A 23,259-nucleotide genomic window follows, 5' to 3' on the forward strand; every position below is an offset into this window, starting at 1 on the left:
TATGGGGCAGTGGGTAGCCCAGGCTCTGCTGGCTGAGGCTATAGCTTGGCTCTGCTTGGGCTACCTTGGCATTGCTCAGCTTTGAACCTGCCTGGGTTGAAAGCTGGTGGAAGGAAGAAGGGTCTGGGTCCCTGGCAGGGTTGTCTCCCGTGGAGATGGACAGTGGAGGTGGGGCAAGGCATCCAAACCTCTCTGGCTTGTAACTGCAGTGCCAGGTTGGTCTGTCCTGCCACAGGAAGAGGAGAGCAGGGAAGGAGCTGCTTCTGGAGAACAGCGAGTGCAGTGTCCCTGCCAGGGTGCCCACTGGGGTGGAAGGTGCTGGTGTGCTCCTCCCAGCAGCCCCCTGAGCCTTCTGGGCCCTCCGCAGGTGTGAGGGCAGCTGCTGCCCTCTGGCGGCGGCGCAGCACTAAGGCCAGGCCCCAGAGCTCTGTGGACAACGGCAGGCAGCAGCCCCTCAGCTCCCGAGGCCAGCCCAGAGCTGCGGCCGGCAAGGGGCAGGCTTCTGCTGAGAGACAGCTTCCGACGGAGTCCTCAGGCTCCCAGGTGAGGCATGGCCTGCCCTGGCTGATGCCAGGGAACTTTCTGTGACCTTTGAGCTGTTTTGGTCGGGATAGGACTCCAAGATGATCAAATCCAGCTGCTGACCCAGCACTGCCAGGTCACCACTACACCGTGTCCCTCAGCACCACATCTTTCTGGCTTTTCAGTCCCTCAGGGATGGGGACACCCCCCTGCCCTGGGCAGCTGAAGATCAGGCTAGTCCAGGAGGCCTGGTCAGCTGCTTGTCCTTCCTGTGCTGTGTGCTGGTGCCAGCGCTGGGGGCTGCTGCTCCAGGGCTGTGCTCTGCAGGGTTGTCCCCCGGAGCCGCTGGCCTGCGCTTTCCTTTCAGTCCCTTGCTAGGGAGAGAGCTCAGCTCCAAGGCCAGCAGCTGGGATTGCCCAGGGGGTGCCAAGGGGGTTTATGTTGTGGTGATGTTCAGTGTGGTGCTGTTCAACACTGCAGGGCTCCTCCGGCTCTCCTCTCATCTCTGCCCCTCCTGCGCAGCCCTGGCTGAGCCCCAGCGGCAGCACGGTGGCAGAGCTGGGCCCGGTGAGCTGCGTGCTGCCCGAAGAGCTGCTGGTGGCCATCCTCTCTGAAAGGCTGCAGGTGCGTGGCCAGGGGGCAAAGGACACCTTCCTGCTGGAGAGGCACAACTGGGAGAGCAGGAGGAGTCCTGCTGTTGGAGGGGTCCTGGGCTCCTTGGGGGAAGCTGCAGATGCCAGCAGCTGGCAGGGCCGTGGGGACAGCTCAGAGCTTGGCACAGCTGCTTGGTGACCTTTGTCACTGAGTGGCCCAGAGCTGCAGCATGGCACAGCTGATTTTCTCTTGGCCTTTCTTCACAGCTGAGGGACTGCTCCCAGGGAGTGGTGTTTGATGGCCTGCAGAGCCTCTTTGCAGGCAGCACAGTGTCTGCTCTCCTCTGCCTGCTCAAAGCTGTTGGAAACCAACCTCGCATCTATTTTGTCAACCTGCTGCAGGATTTTGCCTCTTGGCGAGCCAGGCAGGCAGCTGCAGAGGAGCAGGAAGGTGAGAATCCTCATCTCCCTGCCTCCCAAGGCTTCTCTCCAGAGCCCTCAGCCCTGTCCACATGTGTCTGGTTCACCAGCAGAGCTGGTGAGAGGTAGTTTCAGGAAGCCTTCGACTTCCTGCCTTGGTGCAGCTCACTGTTGCTTAGAACACAGCAGAGCTGAGGCTGGGAGACTTCTCTCAGTCTCCAGCACTGAAGCTTGGGCCCAGGTGCAAGCTGCTGGGGCTCAATGTCTGAGCAGCAGCCGGCTATGCACCATGCCTCTGTGCCAGACTGGTGCTGGTTTGGGGGTTCTTTGGAGCTGGGAGCAGGGCTGTGAGCTCCCTGCTGGCTCCTGGCAGGGCTGGGCCAGAGCTGTGGCTCCTCGCAGCTCCCCCAGCACAGCTCTGCTCTGTCTCTCCTCTGGTGCCTGCTGAAGGCCGGCAGCGGGAAGAAGCGGCCAGGAGGGAGGAAGCAGAGCTCTGGGAGCTGGGGGAGGAGGAGTTTGATGCCCTCACGGAAGAGCAGAAAGCTCAGCTGGAGAGCAGGATCCGACAGCTCCAGAGGGAGAGGAGGCAGAGGTCTGTAAGCCTTCTGTGGGGAGCTGCCCAGCACAGTGTCCCTGCAAGGTGTCCCTGCTCTGGGGCCCTTGGTTGGGCTTGGGGAGGTTCCAGAGAAGAGGCCAAAAGTGTCCCTGCCGAGCGGCACAGGGATGCTGCCTTCCCCCTGCCTGGCTGCCAGCAGAGGAGAGACCTTCCTGCAGGGAGCTGAGAACATCTCCTCCTGCTGCTAGTGCTGAGGCCTCGGGCTCAGAGCCTGCTGCAGGCAGCTGGGCTCTGTGCTGGCCTTGCCCTTATGCTTCTGAGGGTCTCTAATTTCATGATGTTAATTCCCATCCCCTTCAGCCCTTCCTCACCTCAGCAGAGGGGCTGTGGTGTGGGTCTGTGTGAGGCACATCTCCCAGGACAGACAGCACAGGTTTCCCACAGTCCCAGCTGGCTTCCAGCAGGAATCCTGTTTGTTCAGAGCCTGTTTTGCAGGAGGGGAGCTGCTGCAGCCTTTGTTTTCTGACTGCTGTGGCTGTCCTCCATAAAGAGCAGGCCATGCCCATGGAGAAGGGCTGGACAAGCTGAGCAGAGTTGGCATCAGTGAGCATCTTGGGTGGGATCAGCAATAGTGTGGTCAGCAGGAGCAGGGAAGGGATTGTCCCCCTGTCCTGGGCACTGGGGAGGCCATAGCTCCAAGCCTAGATTCAGTTTTGGAAGGACACTGAAGGGCTGGAGTGTGTCCAGAGAAGGGCAATGAAGGTGGGGAAGGCTCTGGAGAACAGGGCTGGTGAGGAGCAGCTTAGGGAGCTGGCATTGCTTAGCCTGGAGAAGAGGAGGCTGAGGGGAGACCTGCTGGCTCTCTACAGCTCCCTGAAAAGAGGTTGGAGCCAGGGGCAGGGTTTGGTCTCTTCTCCCAAGGACCAAGCGATAGGACAAGAGGAAATGGCCTCAAGCTGCATTGGGGAGGTTTAGGTTGGACATGAGGAAGAGTTTCTTCACCACAAAAGGGTTATCAAGGCCTGGCCAGGCTGCTCAGGGCAGTAGTGGAGTCCCCTGGAGAGACTGCCAAACCCCTGTGGGGGTGGTGCTGAGGAGCATGGGTTAGTGGGCAGCTGGCAGTGCTGGGCTCCTGGTTGGACTTGATGATCTGAAAGATTTCTCCCATCCAAAGGGATTCTGTGAGTCTCTGATTCTGAGCACTGGTGCAGGGAGAACTAGGTGTAAGTGCTTGGTCAGCTGCTTTACTCGGGGAAATCAAGAGAGAGCTTCAGGCATCAGTGTGCAGTGATGGTGGAGCAGCCTTTGGCCGGTGCCTGGGGGGACCTTACTGGAGCAGCAGCAGGATTTAGCCCTTCCAACAGCAAAGCCTCACTGGGGCTGGCCTTGCAGACCCCCTCCCCCCTTTCCTCCCTTGGAATGTTCCCAGCCTCCCCAGCTTGAGGGAGATCCCTGGAGAGGTTGTAAGGGCTCTGCATGGGCTCAGGGTCAGTGGCTGAAGTGCAGGAGCCCAGGGCTCTGGTGGGGACTCTCAGAGCTGTTTTCCTTTTGCCTTGCTGCAGGGCGCTGCAGCGGCTGGCTGAAGAGCTTGAGGAGCAGCAGCAGGAGCTGCAGCACTGGAAGGAGGCAGAGGAGCTGAGGAAGTGGAAGCAGAGCAAGAAAGAGCAGAAAAGGCAGCCTCTGGTCAGGGAGGTGGGTGGCTGTGTGAGCAAGAGCCCTGGGGATCTTCCCGCTGAGCTGCAGCCCTGTTGAGAATGCAGCAGCCCCAGGCCGTGCTGGGCAGCCTGCTCCTGGCTGGGGCTGTGCTGGGAAACAACAGCTGGTGCCTGATGGTGCTGCTGCTTCACCAGGGGCTTTGCCACAGCTCTGGGGGTGAGCTGCTCTTTTGGGATCAGGCTGCCTTGGAGTCCTGGCTCCACACAACTCCAGACATGCCCTGGGAAGTCCTGGGTGGCTTTGGTCCAGCATTCCTCCCCACCCTGCTTGTGCCCTGCAGCTCTGAGCCAGGGCCTGCCTGGGAAGTGGGGTCTGCTCCTGCCTGCCTGGCAGGAGAGAGCAGCAGGACCCAGGTGTTTGTGAGCAGCCAGGCTTCCTAAAGAGTCAGGGGTACTCAGCATCCCCAGAAACGAGCCCCAAGGAGTGCTCAGGAGGAAGGAGGGCTCTGGAGTTTCCTGCTGGGCTTGGGGCAGCTCCTATGTTGCTGACTGCTTGTGGGTCTGGCACTGAGGGCTTTGGTTTCAGTTGAGCTCCCCTGGGTACCAGCTGTGTTCTGGCCTGGGACTTGTAGAGCACCTGGCACAGATGATGCCTGGGCTGCTGTTGTAAAGATCATCAGTGTCCTGCAGCATTTGAGTCCTGCTTTGAAATGCTGATGGCTTTCTCCTGCTCCTCCTGCCCAGAGCATCAACACATCCAGCAGCAGCACCAAGCAGCTGAGTGTCAGTGAGCAGGCAGGCAAGAAGGGCTCTGCCAAGGAGGGCCCAGACTCTGCTGCAGCTGGCAAGGAAGATGAGAAGAAGCAGAGCAAGCTTGCCCCGGCAGACACCTGCTCAGAGCTAGAAGCCCAAGAGCAAGGCCAGGCTGACAGCAAGAACTTGGCCCTGAGCTTTAAGGCCTATGAGGCATCACAGAAAGATGTGGCACGTGTTTTGTCATGCTGGGACAGGGTGCAGGGTGTCCTGCTGTCCCCTTCAAAGCAGGAAGCTCAGCAGCAAGCAGAAGATCAGCAGCAGCATTTATCCAGGCCCAGAAGGCAGAAGGCTAAAAAGAAGGAGCGTCAGGAGAGGCAGGAGAAAGAGCTCCTGGAGAAACTGAAGCCTCCTGAGGCCCCCAAGTTGTCTCAGCTGGAAGGGGGAGGTGCAGCAGGGTCAGCCAGTGGCCAAGAAGTCGGCGTGCCCTGCTTGGACATCGAGGTGCTGAGCTCTGCAGATGTGCTGAGCACCATCCTGGAGAGCAGGAAGCTGCCAGGGGCAGAGCAGGTAGGGCCCCACAATGCTCAGGTGCTGAGCCTGCCCCGTGGGGGCCCTGGGGCCTTGTGTCCCAGCGGGTGCCAAGGGCACAGAGCCTTCTCCAGGCTGCTGCTGCTGTCCCTCAGCAGCCTTGTGCTTTGGCTGGGGGCAGAGGGAGTGCTCTCTGTGCAGGCCTCCTGCCTGTCAGCTGCTCTGCCAGTCTGGGGAGAAAGGGGGTGCCAGGGCAGCCCCTGGGCTTTGCTCCCTTCAGCTGAGTCACTTGGGGCAGAGATTCCTCTGCAGGTGCCACCTGTAGTCCTGGCCCTGCTCTGGAGCCTGCTCCCCACCCTGGGCAGAGCAAGGGCTGTGCTCCACCTCAGTCAATCAGAGCTCCCTAACAGCTCAGTGTCTTTCAGGAGGTGTGAGGATAGAGGCCACAGGAGCATGACCAAGGTTTGCTCTTCTGCTTTAGGTGCTGGATGAGCTGGGCCTGGGTCCCTCAGGGCCCCCCATTCCTCCCCCTGCTGTCTACTCTGTGGTTCACTGCCCAGCCAAGCGGGAGGTGCCTGCAGAAGTCCTCCAGCACTTTGTGCTCCTGCCAGCAGCTGCCACAGGGCCAGAAGAGGAGGAGGCTCCTGAAAGTGTTGTGGATGTCCCCACTGTGCCCACAGTGAAGGTGCCAGGACAGGGACCAGGCTGGATGGGGGCAAAGGGGCAGGTGGGATGGAAAAGGGTGAGAGTGGCAGGGCAGTGAAGATGTGACAGGGCCCAAGCCTGCAGAGATCCCTTCTGGCTGTCCAGAAGAGCGAGCTCTGCTTGAAACACAGGGCCAGTCTGAGAGGAGAGGCAAAGCCTCAGCAGCAAAGCCTGCTCTGCCCCTCAAACCTTCAGCTGGGAGGTGCAAAGATGGAGAGGAGCTGGCACTGAGTGCTGAAAGCCCTATCCTGGGCTGATCCCCAGCAATGTGGGCAGCAGGTCAAAGGAGAGGCTTTTGCCCCTGTGCTGTGCTCTGCTCTGCTGAGAGCTCCCCTGCAGTGCTGGCTCTCAGGGCAGGTCTCAGCTGTCTTTCCCTTTGCTCTCTCCCTTTGGGGTGAAGACCTCAGAGGAGCAGGGCACCCCAGCCAGAGGCCATTGGAGAAGGGAGAAAGGCAGCAGCAGCCAGGAGGCTGTGAGGGGAAAGCAGAGCTCTGGCTGTGGCAGGAGAGATCTCCAGGGACCAGCCACAGGACCCCCCAGCCGTTCCTCTGAGGGGGACCAAAGGCACGTGGACACCCTGCCCCCCCCAGAGAGCTGTGCCAGGTGAGCTGTGAGGGAGGAGGGATCCCTCTGCTTCAGGGCCAGCTTGCCAAGGAGGTTTCCCACCCCAGCTCCACCATGGCTCCTCCTGCTCTCCTTTGCTCCTCAGCAGTGCCTGAAGGTTCCTCTTTCCCTGCCAGGCTCAGCAGCTACCGCTGGGTAGTGCCTGCCCAGGGCCAGGTGGTGCTGCAGGTCCACTTCAGCTCCGCGCTGCTGGGCAGCTTTGAGCAGAGGCTGCACTTCGAGCTGCTGGGCACCAAGCGCCCCTACCAGCTGCACTGCAGGGGCACCTGCCTGTACCCCAGCATCAGCCAGGAGCCACGGTAAGGCTGGCCCCTGGGGCCGTCCCGCTCTGCTGCCCCTGAGCTCAGAGCTGAGACTCTGCCCCTTGTGCCCCTGGGACCTGCCTGAGCCCCCCAGCATCTCTTGCCGTGCTTGGAGCTGGGCAGCGGTGCTGTGCCTCGGCCAGCACTAAGAGTTCAGCCTTTGGGAGCAGGTTTTGTGCTCAGAGAATCTCCCAACTCTTCCTTCTCTCTGTGCCAGGGAGGTGTTTCCTCGCTGCAGGCAGAGCAAGGCAGCTGATGCCATCATCTCCAAGCAGTATGTCCTGAGCACGGGGATGTTCCACTTCGGGCCGCTGCTGTGTGCCAAGGCAAGAGACAGGTAGGTGCTGCCCAGCCCCCAGCTGTGCTGCTTGCAGGACCTTGTGCTTCCAGGAACATGCACCCAGGGGCACGATTCAGGGCAGGCCCGGGCAGAGAGCTGGGAGTTTGGTGGCTTGGAAGGAGCACAGCTGTGGCAACTTGAGCACCTAGCAGGCACAGGAGTGCTGGGGGGGATGGAGCTGATCTTCCTGCCCCCTGGGGGCTTTGGTGGCCAGAGCCAGGTGCTGCTTGCGGCCTGAAAGCAGCTTGGGGTCACTTGTCAGCCCCCATCTCAGCTTCAGCAGCTTTGTGCTGTTTGTTTCAAGTGCTGGGAGCTCTGTGGGTCAGCCTGAAGGAGCAAAGGAAGTTTTTCTGCTGAGGGACTGGAAACCCTCCGTGAAATCTGCAGTGTCAGCAAGACTTGATGGTTGGAGCTGCTGTTGGGGGACAAGCACCTGCAGGGCAGGGCAAATGGGATTTCCATTTTCCTGATCCTCACTGCTGGATAGAGTCTGGCCTTAAAATAATGTCCCTGTAGCTGCTGGCATCTTTCTGGTTTTCACTTCCCTCTTCTTTCAGCATTAGAAATGGAGGTTTGTCTGCAGGGGAGCTCTGGAGAGCTGGTGGCATTCTGACACCCCAGGGAGGTTAAATCAAAAGAGTTTAAAAACCAAAAGAGGATTTGGCCAGGCTGAGGCATTGCCTTTTTTTGACCTTTTCCCACCAACCTCTGTCCCACACCTGAACCAGGAGGTGTTTGTTAACTCTGGGATTCCTCTTGGGAAGGAATCCTTTTGCTTTCCCGCCCTCAGCCTCAGGCTCACCCAGGAGCTGGGCCCAGGCAGTCTCCTGGCTGCTTTGGAAGAGAGAAGCTGAGCTCTTGCCACACTTTCCTGGGAAGCCTGCAGGGAGGGAAAGCCAGCAGAGGAGGGGAGGAATCCAGGTGCCTGCTGTGCTTCTGTTTTGCCAGGCACCTTTGAGGTCCTGGTTTGTAGAAGGCCTCTTGAAGTGGCCTGTGCACACCTCTGGGATGGAGACACCAAGTGTGGGCTGGGCATCCAAGGAAGCAGGGAATGAACACAGGCAGCATGCAAGGTGTCCCACATGAGCCTTTCTCTCAGGCTGCTTGACAGAGCTCCCCTGCAGCCTTTGCCCTTTCTGTGGCCAGGTCCAAGGCTGTGCTGCAGGATGACAACTGCGAGCAGCTCTCCATCTGCAATGTCAGCCCCTGGGAGGCAGAGGTGCACTTCTCCTTTGAGCGGGGTGGCAGTGGGGGCACCTTCCTCTTGGAGCCTGCCAGCATGCAGCTGGGACCTAAGGAGAAGCAGGTAGGAGACAGGCAGGTGGGACAGGGAGCAGCAGCAGAGCCCAGGAGCTGCCCCTCCTGCTCACTGAATGTTCTTCTGTGCTTCTCTTTGTGGGGCTGGGGCCAGGAGCTGAGCATCTGGGCATACCCCACTTCACCTGGCCTGGTGGAAGACAGCCTCATCTGCTGCATCAAGGGCAACCCAGAGCCAGTGGTCTTCCACCTGTGCTGCCAAGGGGTGCAGGTGAAGCTGGGGGTCAGCCCCAAGCAGCTGCATTTCAACAGGGTGCTTCTGCACAGGTCAGTCAGGCCAGGGGCACTCTGCTGGGGGTGGCTCTGCTGCAGCTTCCCTTTCCTCAGCTTGGAGGCTGGGCCAGCAGCCCTCTTGCTCCCAGCACTTGCCAGCCTCTTGCTCACCGTTCCTTGCTGGCTGGGATGTCCCATGACAGTCCCCAGCTCTAGCCCCCCAGCAGTGGGTGCCCTGATGCATTTGCTTCTCCTCTGCTGGTGCAGAGAGAGTGGCTCTGGCTCTGGCTCTGCCTGCTGTTGGATCCCCTTCTGCCACCAAGCTCTCCCTAGGGGCCTCCCCTCTCAGGCTTGTGGCAAAGAGCAAAACCTGCAGGGTGGTTTCAGCCCCATGGGGAGGGCTGCTGCCAGCGGCAGGGCTGCCGCTGTGCCCCTCAGCAGCTGGCACTGAGCCTTGGTGTCTCCGCAGCGAGCACAGCAGGAGCCTGCTGCTGCGGAACAGCTGCCCCCTGCCGGTGGCCTGGAGGCTCAGCGGGCTGGAGAGCCTCGGCGAGGGCTTCTCGGTGTCGCAGAGGCAGGGCACGGTCGGGCCCCGCTCGGAGCTGGCCGTGCAGCTGTGCTTCAGGAGCAGCAAGGCTCTCGGCGTGGAGAAGAAGATCCGCTTGGAGGTGAGGGCACAGGGCCCTGCCTGGCAGAGCTGGGCAGAGTGCTGTGGGCCCTGGGGGATGGAGGCTGTGTCTGAAGGCAAAGAGGGCCAAAGGATGAGCCCTGAGGAGATTCCTTTGAGCCCACATTGTCTGGGCCCTTAGCACCCAGGGACCCTCACTGAAGGATGCTGCTTAGGAATACCTCAGTGCTGAGCAAGAGCTGAGGGTGGGGGGCAAGAAGCTGGAGCCAGGCAGTGGTGCCAGCACAGAACAAGGGGGAAGAGGCAGGAACTGGAAGCCAGGAGGCTCCAACATCTTTGGTGTGAGGGTGCTGGAGCCCTGGAGCAGGTTGCCCAGAGAGGTTGTGGAGTCTCCTCCTCTGGCTATTAAGGCTTTGTTCCCTGGGGTTTAGAGGCTGCATTGCAGTGAGGCTGCTGCCTGCTAAGAGAGAGTTGGCTGTCATTGCCACCTGCTCTGGGACACCTCAGGACTCTTGTGGGTGTTTGTACATCACACTGCCTCCCAGGCTGGGTAAAGACAGCTGCTAGAGACAAGGACTCCTCTTGTTTAGCAGGAACACTGAGGAGAATGACTTTAGGGTTTGCTTCTTGCTGCCTCAGGTTTCAGATGCAGAGAATGTCCAGGGTGTTGTTCAGGTGGAGAACATTGAAGTTGTGGCTGAGGCCTACGAAGTTGCTCTGAACATCACCCTGCCTGAAGGTCAGTGGCTGGCCCCAGAGCAAAGGAGTTCAGCTGCATTGCACTGCTGGGGCAAGTGGGGGATGGGATGGGGTGGGATGGGGTGGGATGGGATGGAATGGGATGGGATGGGATGGGATGGGATGGGGTGGGATGGGATGGGATGGGGTGGGATGGGATGGGATGGGGTGGGATGGGATGGGACAGCAATGCAGGCCTGGCATGGATCCATGGCACAGGTCTCTTGCCAGCTGTGTGGAGTAAAGCACTGTCAGGTCACACAGTGCCTTGCCTCTCTCACACCTTGAAGTGTGCCCCTTTGAAACACCAGGGGTGGGAACAAGCAGCTGGCAGTTCCTGAAGGCTCAGTACAGCACATCAAGTGGTTGATCTGTGCTTGGAAGCAAGGAGGTAGAGGCTGAGCTCCTTGGCTGCTAAGCCCTACAGATCCTCTCTGAGTAAGAAGAGCAAAGGGCAGCAAAGCAGGCAGAGAAACCTTGCAAGGCTGGAGACTTGCTGAGCAGAGCTTTGTCCCACCTGAGCTCTCCCAGTCTCTGTCTCCTGACTGGGTGCAGCCTGCAGCAGCTCCAGCATCCTCCCCATCCCTTCCCTCGCTCTGGGGGTGTCCTGCAGGTGCAGATGGCTGTGTGAACTTTGGAGTCCTGGAGGTCCTGGGGAGTGCCAAGCAAGTGCTGACCCTGAGGAACCAAGGGCAGTGCAAGCTTGCATACAGGTTGGTCCAGCTGCCTGCTCTGGGAGTGCCTGGGGCCACCACCTGCCCAGGCCTGCAGTCTGCTCCTGTGGCTAGAAGCTGTTCCCATGCTGGCTGCCTCATGGTGTGTGTGACCACTGGGACTGTCCTGAGCTCCAGGCTCCATTTGCATGGAGAATCCAGCCCCAGCCCAGCAGTTCTGCACAGCTCAGCAGGCACCACAAGGAGAGCCCCTGGGCTCTGGGGTGCAGTAAGAAGAGTGTGGCCAGCAGGTCAGGGGACATTCTCCTCTGCCTGTCCTCTGCCCTAGGGAGACCACCTCTGGAGTCCTGGCTCCAGCTCTGGGCTCCTCAGTGCAAGAGGGAACCACTGGAGAGAGTCCAGCAGAAACTAGAAAGGTGCTGAGGGGCCTGGAGCAGCTCTGTGAGGAGCAAAGGCTGAGAGCCCTGGGGCTGCTGAGCCTAGAGAAGAGCAGCCCCAGAGGGGAGCTGAGCAATGCTCAGCAGCAGATAAAGGACCTGTGGCAGGCAAGAGGTTGGAGCCAGACTCCTGACAGTGGTGTCCAGGGACAGGCCAAGGGGCAGTGGGCACAAACTGGAACCCAGGAAGTTCCATCTGAGCAGGAGGAGAAACTTTGCTGTGAGGGTGCTGGAGGCCTGGAGCAGGCTGCCCAGAGAGGTTGTGGAGTCTCCTTCTCTGCAGAGATTCCAACCCCCCCTGGCCCTTGTGCTCCTGGGCAAGCTGCTGTGGGTGCCCTACTTTAGCAGGGGGGTTGCACCAGATGATCCCCAGAGGTCCTTTCCAAACCCTCCCATGCTGGGGGTCTGGGATTTTGTGCCCCTGAAGTTGAGGCCAGTCCCTGCTGAGCTCTGTTGCTGTCCTTCCAGGGCTAAGTTCTTTCTCTTCAGGAGACTCTTTAGAGGAGGAATGAAAACGCTGGGGGTGGAGGGGAGCTGCCAGCACTCAGCACTGCCTGGCTCTGCCAGGGCCTGGGGCTCCTAAGCACAGCAGAATTCTTTGGTTGGTTTTTACTGGTCCCATGCCAGGTCCTGGCTGTGCTGCTGGCCCCTGGGCTGTTCACTGCAGAGATCTTCTTCTCCTTCCCTCCCCAGGTTCAGGCTGCGCCCCACAGAGCCCGGAAGCCGTGACCTGGCCTCCCACCTCACTGTGCAGCCCCAGCAGGGCCTGCTGCCTGCCTCTGAGCATCCTGTCCGTGTCCAGCTGCTCTTCCACCCCCAGAGGGAGATCAGCATTGAGGACAAAGCCATCCTGCTGTGCCAGGTGAGCTGCCTGGGGCAGGCAGGGTGAGCACAGCTGGGCTGAGGGGGTCAGGAGGACATGGCTGTGCTGGAAAGCAAGCTTTAGCTGGGGAACCTTCTGTTATTTGCACACAGCAAAGGCTTTCAGAAGCCAGCTCTGGCCCTTCCAGTGCTGGAGGGGGCCAATCCAAAAGCTGGGGACAGACTTTGGATCAGGGCCTGCTGGGACAGGACAAGGGGTGATGGTTTGAAACTAAAAGAGGAAGATTCAGCCTGGATAGGAGGAAGAAATGTCTGACACTGAGGGTGGTGCCAGCCTGGCCCAGCTTGGCCAGGGAGGTGGTCATTGCCCCATCACTGGAAGCACTGCAGGTCAGGTTGTTTGGAGCTCTGAAGCACCTGCTCTGCCCTCAGGTGTTCCTGCTGACTGCAGGAAAATGGAAGCAATGACTCCTCCAAGCCAACCCATTCCATGATTCTAAGAGGGGCTGAAAATGCAGTTCTGGAGAAGGACTTCAGAGCAGGGGGATGAGCTGATGGGCACCTGGGCTGTGGCCACAGGCCAGAGCCAGAGGTTGGGCTCTGCTGGATTTACCAAGGCCTGCCCTGGTTGCAGGTGCTGGAGCCCAAGCTGAGGGCAGGAGGGGAGCCCATGGCCAGCATCCCAGTGAGGCTCTCAGCCAGAGCTGTCTTCAGCCAGTACAGCATCAGCCCTGCGGCGCTGCTCGACTGCGGGGCCATGGCCAGCGGCACCAGGAGGGCCTGCAGCTTCCTGCTGCAGAACAGAGGCCTCCTGCCCTTCCAGTTCCTCATCTGCAGAGCAGAGCAGGCTGCAGCTGAGCCCACAAAGAAAAGGTGAGAAGGCCTGCAGCAACCTTCCTGCTGGAGGAGGCCCCACAGCAGGGCTGGCGTGTGGCAGGCAGCCAGGACACACAAGCAGGCTGCACTGTGAGTCCTGGGGCCAGGTTTGGGCCCCTTACTCCAAGAGCATTGAGGTGCAGGAAGGTGGCCAGGGAAGGACAACAAAGCTGGGGAAGGGTCTGGAGCACATGGGCTGTGAGGAGCAGCTGAGGCACCTAGCATTGTTTAGCCTGGAGAAGAGGAGGCTGAGGGAAGCCCTTCTGGCTCTCTACAACTCCCTGAAGGGAGGCTGGAGCCAGGTGAGGTTAGTCTTTTCTCCCAAGGAACAACTGCTAGGACAAGAGGACACAGCCTCAAGTTGTGCCAGGGGAGGGTTAGGCTGCACATGAAGAACAATTTCTTCCCCTTGAGGCTTGTCAAGGCCTGGCCCAGACTGCCCAGGGCAGTGGTGGAGTGCCTGCTCCTGGAGGGGTTTCAGAGCTGTGGAGAGGTTGGTGCTGGTCTCCTCTCACAGGTAATTAGTGACAGGGAAAGAGGGAATAGCCTCAAGCTGTGACTGGGTAGGTTCAGACTGGGCATTAGGAAAAACTGTGTCCCAGCAAGAGTGGTCAGGAGAGGAATGTGCTGCCCAGGGAGGTGGTGGAGTCACCAAGCCTGGGTGTGTTTGAAGGTCGTTTAGATGTGGTGCTTGGTCTGTTCCAGCCCCAACACCTCTGTGACTCTGTGAGGTGTGGTGCTGAGGGCCATGGCTTAGTGGTGACCTGTAGTGCTGGGGTCAGTCTTGGCCTTGCTGACCTTAAAGGTCTCTCCCAACTAAACAAGTCCATGTTCTGTGAGCCCTGGGTTATTGTCTGCCTGTGCAGTTGGCTTGTGAGCAGGGAGGAGAGAGATGCCAGAGAATCCTCCTGCTCATCCTCATGCAGCTGCTGCTGGAGCCCATCTGCCCATCAGCTACAGCCACAGGTGGTGCAGGGGGCTGTGAAGAGCAGGAGGACTTTCTTCCCTGGGGAGGAAGGTTTGGCTGTGGAGAAGGGCAGGAGGAGCTCAGCCTGAGGGATGTTCTCTGCTCTCTCCTCTGGGTGCACATCAAAGGAAGTTCTCCCACTCCCACAAGCAGGGGAGCTCCAGTGGAAGGTCTGCTGCAGCCAAGCAGAGCAAGCCCTTGCTGCCAAAGGAAACCAAGCCCTCCGTGAAGGTGGGTGGCTCCTGCTCCCCAGGACAGGCTCCTCCCCTGCTGTGCCCAGGCTGGGGGCTTGTGCCCACGGCATGGGACAGGGGCTGCATGGGGGAGACCCATCCTCTGCCAGCCCTGAGCAGAGGAAGGAGCTGCTCAATGCTGTGCTCTTGCTCAGCCCTGGAGCTGTGGGGCCAAGGGGAAGGGATCTGTACCTGGGAGCTGCTGGCCAAAATAAGGCTGTGAGTGCCACAGCTGTGGAGTGTCCCTGCTGAACTCCCAGTCCAGGGACAGGAGATGACCTTGCCTTGCCTTCTGCCCAGTCTGCTCTCCTCTCTGATGGTTTCTCACAGTTCTCTCTGCTCTCCTGTTTCACATTGGAGGCTGAAGGACCCCAGCTCCCACCTTCACCCTTTACAGCCCAACTCCTTTCTCTAAGCCACTCAGGCTAGGCCTGCACATCTCCTTAGCTTGTTCCTCTCATCCTGGGTTGTGCTCTGGGCCGTGGTGTCATCCCTGCCTGCCCTGGGCCCAGCTGGAGGCCAAGGCCCAGGGTCCTCCTTGCTGGGATGCTCAGAGTGAGGCTGTTTGCCATCAGCCTCTGCTGGGACTCTTTCTGCAGGCTCGCCTCACCCTGGGCATGTTCACAGTGTCCCCTGCCTTTGGCTCCATCCTTCCTGGGGAGCAGCAGCTGGTGACAGTAGATTGTGCTGCGGAGCTGCCAGGGCCGTGCCAGGAGCAGCTGCTCATCGACATCAGCAACAGAGACCCCAGGGACAACCCTCTTGGCATCCCCTACACCCTGCTGGCCGAGTCCTGCCTTCCAGGTGAGTGCTGCCCACGGGTTCCTGTGGCCAGGCTGCTGCTGCTCGGCACCCAGCCTCAGTCCTGGGACAGAGCAGACAGCCTGAGCCTGACGTTGCATCTCTCTGCCAATCCTCAGAGGTTCTTGCCAAGCCCACCAGTGGGAGAGGCTGGGAGGGATGCATGGAAGGATCAAAAGAAACCCTTTCAGACTGAGGGTGCCTGAGCTCCATCCTCACAGGCAGCTCCCCCACCCAAGGCTGGGGTTTGCAGCTCCCTGGGCAGAAAGAGCTTCTCAGAGGCCAGCAGGGGCAGGGCAGGTCAGCAGGAAGGATTCTCCATCCTCAGCCCTCCCTCTGCTCTGCTCACAGCATTCGTGGCTGATGACCTTGAGGCCATCTTTGAGGGGCATCAGATCTGCAGCAGCAGCAACCTCTGCCAGGTCCTCCAGACAGTGCAGGAGCAGCAGGGGGTGTTCCTCACAGATGAGAACAAGTTCATCTTCACCAACGTCCTGGTTGGGCACCAGGCCACGGCACGCTTCAAGATCTGCAATGTGAACAGAATCCCCTGCCATGTGCTCCTCTCCATCAAACCCAGCCCCAGCAAGGTAAGAACAGGAGGCCTTGGGGAGTCTCTGAAGGCTGTGTGGCATCTGCCTTGTTCTCCAGCTTCCTTGCTTCCTTTTGCCCAGCCTAGTGCAGCTCAGGGCAGGTGAGAGCTGGGCTGCATTCAGTGTGTCTCAGGCAAGGTTTTAGCTCCAGGCCCCTGGGGCTTTGGAGTGAGACCTGAGCCCTTCTGAACATCTCTTGGAAGCACAGGCAGAGGAGGAGCTTTTCCTCAGCTTTGAGCCAGGGCTCCAAGCAGACCCTTTTGGGGTGGGCTTGGTCTCCTCTCAAAAGGAATAAGTGCTAGGACAAGAGGACATGGCCTCAGGTTGTGCCAGGGGAGGGTTAGGTTGGACATGAGGAGCAATTTCTTTCCCTTGAGGGTTGTCAAGGCCTGGCCCAGGCTGCCCAGGGCAGAGGTGGAGCCCCATCTCTAGAGGGATTTCAGAGCTGTGGAGCTGTGGTGCTGAGGGCCATGGTTTGGTGGTGACCTGGCAGTGCTGGGCTTAGAGTTGGACTTGATGATCCTAAAGGTCTCTTCCAACCAAAGCCATTCTCTGCTTTCCTTAGGCTCCCTGCTCTTTGCCCCTTCTCTTTAAAGGCCAGGGGCAGGTTCTTTGCAGGGTTCTCCATGCAGTCCCCACTTCCCATGTGTGCTGGAGGTCTGAGCAGCGCTGAAAGCAAGCTTTGCACTCCTGGGCTTGATGGCAGCCCCCTGGGGCAGCACTGCTTTGGATTCCCCCCCGAGACAGATGGAGCCTGTCTAGGGAAGCCAGAAGGGGGCCACACTGTCTGGGGCTGTTCCTCATGATCCTTGTATGGGTGAGACAGCAGCACATGGAGAAAAGTTGCCTCCTAACAGCCTTCTCTGGGCTTCCCCAAGCTGAAGAGCCACTCTGGCCAGGTGTTTGAGGTGGATCCTGTCCGGCTGTCCGTGCCCAGCTGCTCCCAGGCCTTTGCCACGGTCACCTTCACTCCACGGAAGGTGAAGAGCTACCATTGCACTTTTGAGGCCTCCCTCGATGTCCACACAAGGTAACTCACCTCAGGAGAGCTTGGGAGGGGACCTTCCTGAGAGCTTCTAGCTCTTTGAGTAGCCTGGGGTAGAGTACTCAGCGTTACAGCATCCCAGCAGGGAGGGGCTTGGAAGGGAGCTCTAGGGATCATCCAGCCCCACCCCCTGCCTGAGCAGGGCACCCACAGCAGCTTGCCCAGGATCCCCATGGCCAGGGGACTGTGGAATCTCTGCAGAGAAGACTCCCCAAGCTCTCTGGGCAGCCTGCTCCAGGGCTCCAGCACCCTCACCTCCAGGAGCCCCTCTGGGGCTGCTCTTCTCCAGGCTCAGCAGCCCCAGGGCTCTCAGCCTCTCCTGCTGACAGAGATGCTGCAGAGAACTCAGAAGCTGTAGCTGCGAGATCCAGCAGAGCCGGGGAGTCAGTGCCCTGCTGTAGCCTGCAGCAGTGCCTGTGAGGGCAGTGGGACACTGACACTGGCCCAGGGTGCCCAGAGAGGTGGGGAATGCCCCATGCTTGGAACCATGCCAGGTCAAGTTGGCTGGGGCTCTGAGCAAACTGCTGGAGTTGCCAAGGGCCCTGCTGCCTGCAGGGGGCTTGGACTGGATGAGCTTTCAAGGTCCCTTCCAAGCCAAAGCATTCCAGGATTCTCTGATGCCAAGGAGCCAACAGGGAGTGGATGAATCAGGAAGCAATGGAGCTGTGTGCAGCTTCAGCTGAGCTGGAGAATGCCAAGGACAGAGGATTGTTTCCATGCCCTGAGCCAGCTGCCCTTGTTGCCTCCTTGTTCCTGTGCTCAGGAGGTGATCTGGTGGATCTCCTGGGGTGCATGAAGATCTTTGATGCTAAAGGAGCCATTGGATCCCCTCTAAAAGACCCCAGCTCTTCTGCCCTAGGCCCTGTGTGTGTCCTGGGCCTGCCTTGCCCTTGCCCAGCCCTTTAGTAGCTGAGCTGGGACTGGATCCATCAGTCTGCTGCCCTAAGGAGCAATTCCTGCTCTGAGCCTCTGTGGAGATCACCTTCCCTGCTGGGGTCACTGATTTGCCCCTTCTGCCTTGGAGACTTTTCCATGCTCTGCTCATGCTCCTTGCTTCTGTCTCACCTCAGCACAGCCAGGGAACCTGCCCCATGGCCTCTGTCACCTCCTCATGTCTCTGCTGCCCTGCAGGGCTCCTCTGAGTGAAATGGTTTGAACTGGTGCTCTGGGAGGCTCTGGCTCTGCAGAGCAGATTCCTCTTGGATGGGACTGGGTGGAGAGGGGCAAGGGGGAGCTGTGTCCTGGGGGCCAGGAGCCCCAGGCAGGGGAAATGCAGCAGGTGGCCCTGGCTTCACTGCTTGCCAAGTGAGCAGTGGCTCTGCTGCCCCTCTCCTGCAGCCCTGCAGCAGTGAGAGCACAGAGCCTGAGCTTTGAGATCAGCGGCGAGGGGAAGCTGCCGGAGGTGAGGGTCCTGCGCCCGGCGCTGAAGGACAGGAGAGGGAACCCCCTGCTGCTCTTCAGGAGGCTCCTGCTGGGGGCCTGGGAGAAGCTGCCCCTGGTCCTGCAGAACTCTGGCCCTGTCCCTGCCCAGGTGAGCAGCTGCTGAGGGAGCTCTGCTCTGGGAACAAGGCTGCTGCTGGGCAGGAGAGGGCCCAGCGCAGCCGGTGAGGGTGGGCAGGGGCCCCACTGCTCTGCAGGTGCCCTTGGAGCCCAAAGGAAAGCCTTGGCTTGTGCTCAGAGCCCCTCTGTGGCAGGAGGACGACCTCCTGAGCTTCTGCTGTGGCAAAGCAGTGGGCAGAGGCTCGTGCCTCAGCAGCCCTTCACTTTTGCCTCCACCTCCTTTGCAAGCTCTGCTGCTGTCCTTGCCAGCCTTGAGCCAGCCCTGGGCTTTGTGTTTTCCCTGCCTCAGGGAACAGCCTGGGAAGGGGCCTCAGAAAGTCTGCTGGAAGCCCCTGGCTGACTTCTGCTTGCCAGGAAGGGAGTTCCTCTGGGAAAGGGGATTTTGGGACCTTCTCAGGGAAACACAACTCAGAGAGTCAGGCTGGAGCCTTCCTGTCCTGCCTGGTTCTGTTTCCATCCCCTCCCAGTGTCTCTGGATGCCTGGCTTGGGGCTGGTTTCGCTCCAGCCTTGTGCTCAGAGCTGTGTTGGAAGGGGGGCAGCGTGCTGGGCTGCCCGTGGTGGAACAGCAGCAGTGTGGGCTCAGGCCCTGGGCCATGCTGTGCCCACCCCAGTCTGGTCCTGCTCTTTTCCCAGGTGCTGCTGGACCTGCTGGATGAAGAGGGAGTTTTCTTCTTGAAAGCCAGGCCCAGCACCAAATGCCTCTACCAAGCTGTGGGCATGAAGGACTCTGCTGGGGAAGGTGAATTCATCACCCATGAAATGTGGTCACTCACAGAGGGAAAACTTGTGTCCTGCTGCTGGCTTGGCCAAGCAGCAAGCAGCTGTTGGCCAGAGCTTGTGTCCTGGGGCTCTCTGGGGCTTTTGCACATGGACTCTTTGCAGGGTTGATTTCTACCTGGCAAGCTCTAGGAAGCTTTTCCATTCTTATGGAGGTGGTGGGTTGAGTCCTGGGGGGGGTAACACCACTTCAGTGGAGCATCTGAGGTCTGTGCTGCATATGGGGAGTCCCCAGCCTGAAGGGAGGCTGCCCCTGAGCTCACAGCCAGCCAGCAAAAGCCCAAAGCACTCTGACTCAGCTCTGCTTAAGGCAGGAGCTATCTGGCTGCAGTTTGAGCCAGGGCTGAGCACTGAGCTGAGCTTAAGACAACTAACAGGGATGGCCCTGGTAGTGTCACAGCTTTGTGACCATGGGAGGAGGGTCTGGAAGCACTGGTGAGCCAGGCTGTGCTTAGAGACAGCTGTTTTTCAAGCTCCTGTTCCTTTTCTGGAGCATGGAAATGTTTGCAGTGCCTCACCTGTCCCTGGTGTCCATCTCTGTGCAGAGAGGAAGCCCCACACTGCTTCCCTGCTCCTGCAGCGTGGGCAGACAGCAGAGTTTGAGGTGGTTTTCAAGCCCACCCTGGCCCAACGCCTGGAAGGGAAGCTCCACCTGTCCGTGCTGGACAACCCCTCTGAGACCACCATCAGGCTGCTGGGGGAAGGCTATGAAGATGACTTCACCCTGGACAACATGCAGGGACTAGTGGCAGACAGGGAGGAGCAGAAGCTCCCTGAGAGCAGCCTGGAGGAGGACAGCCTGGAGGGTAAGAGGAGAGGCTGCCAGGGTGTAGCAAGGAACCTCCAGGGCTGGGCACACCTTGTGGCAGCACAGGGCTGGCCCAGATTTAGCAGCCAGCTGCTGTCACCTTTTGTAGCCTGCAGAGCAGCCTTGCTTGGGAGCCCCAGGGCAGGTGCCCTGTCAAGGGAGAAGTTTGCAGGCCAGCAGGGAGGGCTCAAAGGAAGCAGCTTTTGATTGAGGAGCTCTAAAAGGAGGTCTGCCAGCCCATGGGGTGCTGTGAAGAGCACATCTGATCATTTGTGTCCTCTCTGGGTGGACTGCTTGGTGGCTAAGGAATTGGTTGGATAGTCACAGCCAGAGGATAGTGATCAACAGCTCAATGTCCAGATGGAGACTGGTGTCCCTCAGGGGTCCATGCTGGGCCCAGAGCAGCCCTGCAGAGAAGGACTTGGGGGTGCTGGAAGGTGCAGATCTGGAGGTGAGCTGGCGCTGTGATCTCAGCCCAGGCCCAGACATGTCCTGGGCTGCATGTCCCAGGGGAAGGAAGGCTTGGAGAAGGTAGAGCTGGAGTCCTGTGTGTCTGTGGGGGGCAGAGGGCTCTCCCCTCATGCTGAGAGCTCTCTCTCTCATTGCCAACAGCTGACCCAGGGGATCACATCCAGTTTGGGTTCTGTCCCGTTGGCACCCCCTGCACCGTGACCTTCACCATCGCCAACCGCAGCAGGGGGCAGGCCCTGCGCTTCCAGTGGCTGCCTGAGCCTCCCTTCCACTTCTGCCCCCAGGTGAGCTTGGTTGTCTCTGCTTTTCCCTGCTGCTCAGACCCTGCCTGGCAGCTTTCTGGGAGCCACCATGGAGCAGTGAGAACCCCTTTCAGTGCCACCTAGGAGATGCCATCCCTGGCTTTGCTGGGGCCAGAAGAGCTCCGTGTTGTGGGACATGGCATCTTTTGGTGGTGTTCTTCTCCATCAAAACCCAGATAAATCCTCAGTAAGATGCAGTTTGACACAATCCCAGCATGGTGGGAGTTGGAAGGGACCTCTGGGAGTCATCTAGTGCAACCCCCCTGCCAAAGCAGGGCACCCACAGCAGCTTGCCCAGGATCACAATGGCCGGGGGGGTGTGTTTGAATCTCTGCAGAGGAGGAGACTCCACAACCTCTTTGGGCAGCCTGCTCCAGGGCTCCAGCACCCTCACAGCAAGGAATTTTCTCCTCTGGCTCAGATGGAACCTCCTTGGTTCCAGTTTGTGCCCCTTGCCCTGTCCCTGGGCACCACTGAGAGGAGTCTGGCCCCATCCTCTTGTGCCCCACCTTCTAGCTCTTGATAAGCTTTGAGAGATTGTCTCTCAGGCTGCTCTTCCCCAGGCTCTCAGCCTCTCCTCACAGAGGTGTTGCTGGCACAGCTGCTCCCCACGCCCACAGCCTGTGATCCCTTGCCAGTGATCCCAGGTTGGTCTTGGCTCTCTGCTTCTCCCTAGGTGGGACACCTCCATGCTGGCTGTGTGAAGGACATCACAGTGACTTTGCGATCAGAAGTTGAGGTCACCTTTAAAAAGCACCCAGTGAAGTGTCAGGTGTCCAGGATCTCCTTCCAGCTGCCACCAGAGGAGGTCCCTGACTGGGATGACAGCCTGCATGCCATCAAGTGGGTGGATACCACAAGGGCCCCAGGTGCCACCTGGCCTGTCAAGAAGAAGGTGAGAAGCACAGCAGCAAAAGCTCCCTGAGCTGCCACAGGAAGGTCTGCTGATGGCAGCAGATCTCCATCTCTGCTGGCTGAGCTGCTCCTCCTGACAGTGAATCCATCCCTGAATGGGAACCAGCAGGATGTGTTAGAGGAAAGGATGCTGCTGAGGGATCTGAGGGCTCAGACAAGATGGGGAAGTCTCTTGGACAAGAGAGGCCAACCCTAAACCAAGAGCTGAAGTGTTGCAGTCTGTGTTGGATGGGAGCTCACAGTTTTGAACCCACTTGCACAGCATGGTGGGGGTTGGAAGGGACCTCTGGAGGTCCTCCAGTCTCAACACCCTGCTAAAGCAGGGACACCCCCAGCAGCTTGCCCAGGATCACAATAACCAGGGGGGGTTGAGATCTCTGCAGAGAAGGAGACTCCACAGCCTCTCTGGGCAGCCTGCTCCAGGCCTCCAGCACCCTCACAGCAAAGAATTTTCTCCTGGTCAGATGGAACCTCCTGGGCTCCAGTTTGTGCCCCTTGCTTCTTCTCCTGTCACTGGGCATGACTGAGAAAAGAGTCTGGCCTCATCCTCTTGCCCCCCACCCTCCTGCCCCCCACTTTAGCTGTTGGTCAGCACTGAGCAGATCTCCATTCCCTGGAGTTCAGATCTGGTTTAGATTCAGTGCCTTTGAACTCCCAAGGAGTTGAATCCCCTGCTTCTTGTTTTGGCTGCAGAGCAGCAGTAGCAGCACTCTGCTGTGTGTGCTGCGGAGCCCCCCAGCACCCTGGGGCTGAGCTTTGAGCGTTGTCTGCACTGAGCAAGGCAGCAAAGCTGGCCAAGGGTCTGGAGAGCAGGGCTGAAGGTTGGACTCGACAATCATCCAGGTCTTTTCCAACTCCAACACCCTCTGCTGTTGGCTGTGGGGATCTCAGCAGCAGCTTCTGCTTTGACTTTCCTTGCCCAACACACTTCTCTTGGGTGATGGCTCTGCCCCAGCTGCTGAGCCACTGCAAGACCTGGAACCCAAATCGTTTTGCCTAGCAGAGGCAGAGCAGTCAGAGACTTTCCAAATGAGTTCACTCCCAGCCCCGAATGCCCCTTCCCAGCCCCCAGCAGTGTGGTGGCTGCCCCACACCAGACATCTCTCCGGAAAGTCCTTTGTCCTAAAAAGAGTTTCCGGAGCTGTTCATTCTTGGGGTTCTCCACCCACAGCCTCCAGGAGGGAAACTGGAGGCCGCTAGGTTTATAGGGGCCAGGAAAAGCAAGGTCAGGCACTGGTACCCAGTGGCAGTTCCCACGTGTGTGCTTGCAGTGCTGGCGCTGCTGGCTTTGGTCAGCAGGTGACACACAGCCTACAGCAGAAGGGTCTCCTGCTGCCGTCTTCATGGGATGAGCCATGGGAATGTCCTTCCTAGCCCCTCTGTGTGGCTGCTGTTGGAAGCTCCCTGATCAGCCTGGCACTCAGGGCCCTGCTCAGTGACTCTTCTCTTCTCTTTGCAGGTGCTGGAGCCAGAGGCAGAACCAGCTCACACTGTCTTGGAGAGCAGCAGCCGTGAGGTGCACATTTTCCTCAGCGCTGTTGTCACTGGCTCAGAGTGTGATGAAGAGGTTATTAATTAATATGAAACACAGAAATATTAATTGTATTAATTATTAAAATAATTAATAACCACTATTTGATGTACATATTCTAGTGCACAGCTGTGCAATACATCCCAGAAGTGGTTTAGTATTTATCATTTGGACTCCATTGGAATATTTACAGAGTTAATTTCTATGAATCTAAAGAAGGGTGCAATTCCACTGCTTGTCCACCAGATGGCGGGTTGATGGGACATTGGCAGCTGCTTAACTATATAGAAAGACATTACAATGCATCAGAGGTGACTTTGCTAGACGCGGGTGCTTTGAACCAAATGTTAATGAGTAAGTGGAAAGCACGGGGGAAGATTCACTGTGTCCTTTGTTGTAGCAGTCTGCTGTCACCGGGCTGGCTCCTGACTGGTCCAGATGGTGACAGTGGGGGGCAGCCTTCTCCCTCCCACGGCAGCAGAGAAGAGATGGAATGGAGGCTAGCTGGCAGGCAGGTTCCCTTGGCAGGACTGTGGCGGCTCCCTTCAG

At 59.0% G+C, this 23,259-nt stretch overlaps 1 protein-coding gene across 1 annotated transcript in view; it reads left to right on the forward strand.

Moving 5' to 3' along the window:
* LOC137456106 (hydrocephalus-inducing protein homolog) overlaps positions 1 to 22,936 on the forward strand; it is a 67,120-nt gene extending 44,184 nt beyond the window's left edge. The window contains exons 34-60 of the mRNA XM_068167411.1: positions 368 to 543; positions 1,003 to 1,146; positions 1,383 to 1,566; positions 1,986 to 2,127; positions 3,654 to 3,783; positions 4,491 to 5,069; positions 5,512 to 5,715; positions 6,136 to 6,338; positions 6,476 to 6,658; positions 6,879 to 6,998; positions 8,148 to 8,307; positions 8,413 to 8,589; positions 9,005 to 9,199; positions 9,799 to 9,898; positions 10,511 to 10,610; positions 11,702 to 11,870; positions 12,465 to 12,703; positions 13,802 to 13,904; positions 14,506 to 14,710; positions 15,059 to 15,297; positions 16,179 to 16,330; positions 17,684 to 17,876; positions 18,540 to 18,645; positions 19,229 to 19,489; positions 20,104 to 20,246; positions 20,941 to 21,159; positions 22,639 to 22,936. Coding sequence (XP_068023512.1) covers positions 368 to 543; positions 1,003 to 1,146; positions 1,383 to 1,566; positions 1,986 to 2,127; positions 3,654 to 3,783; positions 4,491 to 5,069; positions 5,512 to 5,715; positions 6,136 to 6,338; positions 6,476 to 6,658; positions 6,879 to 6,998; positions 8,148 to 8,307; positions 8,413 to 8,589; positions 9,005 to 9,199; positions 9,799 to 9,898; positions 10,511 to 10,610; positions 11,702 to 11,870; positions 12,465 to 12,703; positions 13,802 to 13,904; positions 14,506 to 14,710; positions 15,059 to 15,297; positions 16,179 to 16,330; positions 17,684 to 17,876; positions 18,540 to 18,645; positions 19,229 to 19,489; positions 20,104 to 20,246; positions 20,941 to 21,159; positions 22,639 to 22,758 — 4,946 coding nt within the window. The 3' untranslated portion in view covers positions 22,759 to 22,936. The remainder of the gene's footprint in view (positions 1 to 367; positions 544 to 1,002; positions 1,147 to 1,382; positions 1,567 to 1,985; positions 2,128 to 3,653; positions 3,784 to 4,490; positions 5,070 to 5,511; positions 5,716 to 6,135; positions 6,339 to 6,475; positions 6,659 to 6,878; positions 6,999 to 8,147; positions 8,308 to 8,412; positions 8,590 to 9,004; positions 9,200 to 9,798; positions 9,899 to 10,510; positions 10,611 to 11,701; positions 11,871 to 12,464; positions 12,704 to 13,801; positions 13,905 to 14,505; positions 14,711 to 15,058; positions 15,298 to 16,178; positions 16,331 to 17,683; positions 17,877 to 18,539; positions 18,646 to 19,228; positions 19,490 to 20,103; positions 20,247 to 20,940; positions 21,160 to 22,638) is intronic.
* The last annotated feature ends 323 nt before the right edge of the window (positions 22,937 to 23,259 follow it).

The sequence above is a fragment of the Melanerpes formicivorus genome, unplaced genomic scaffold (assembly GCF_026170545.1).
Source record: "Melanerpes formicivorus ecotype bairdi unplaced genomic scaffold, bMelFor1.0.p_v2 SCAF_116, whole genome shotgun sequence".
Lineage (NCBI taxonomy): Eukaryota > Metazoa > Chordata > Aves > Piciformes > Picidae > Melanerpes > Melanerpes formicivorus.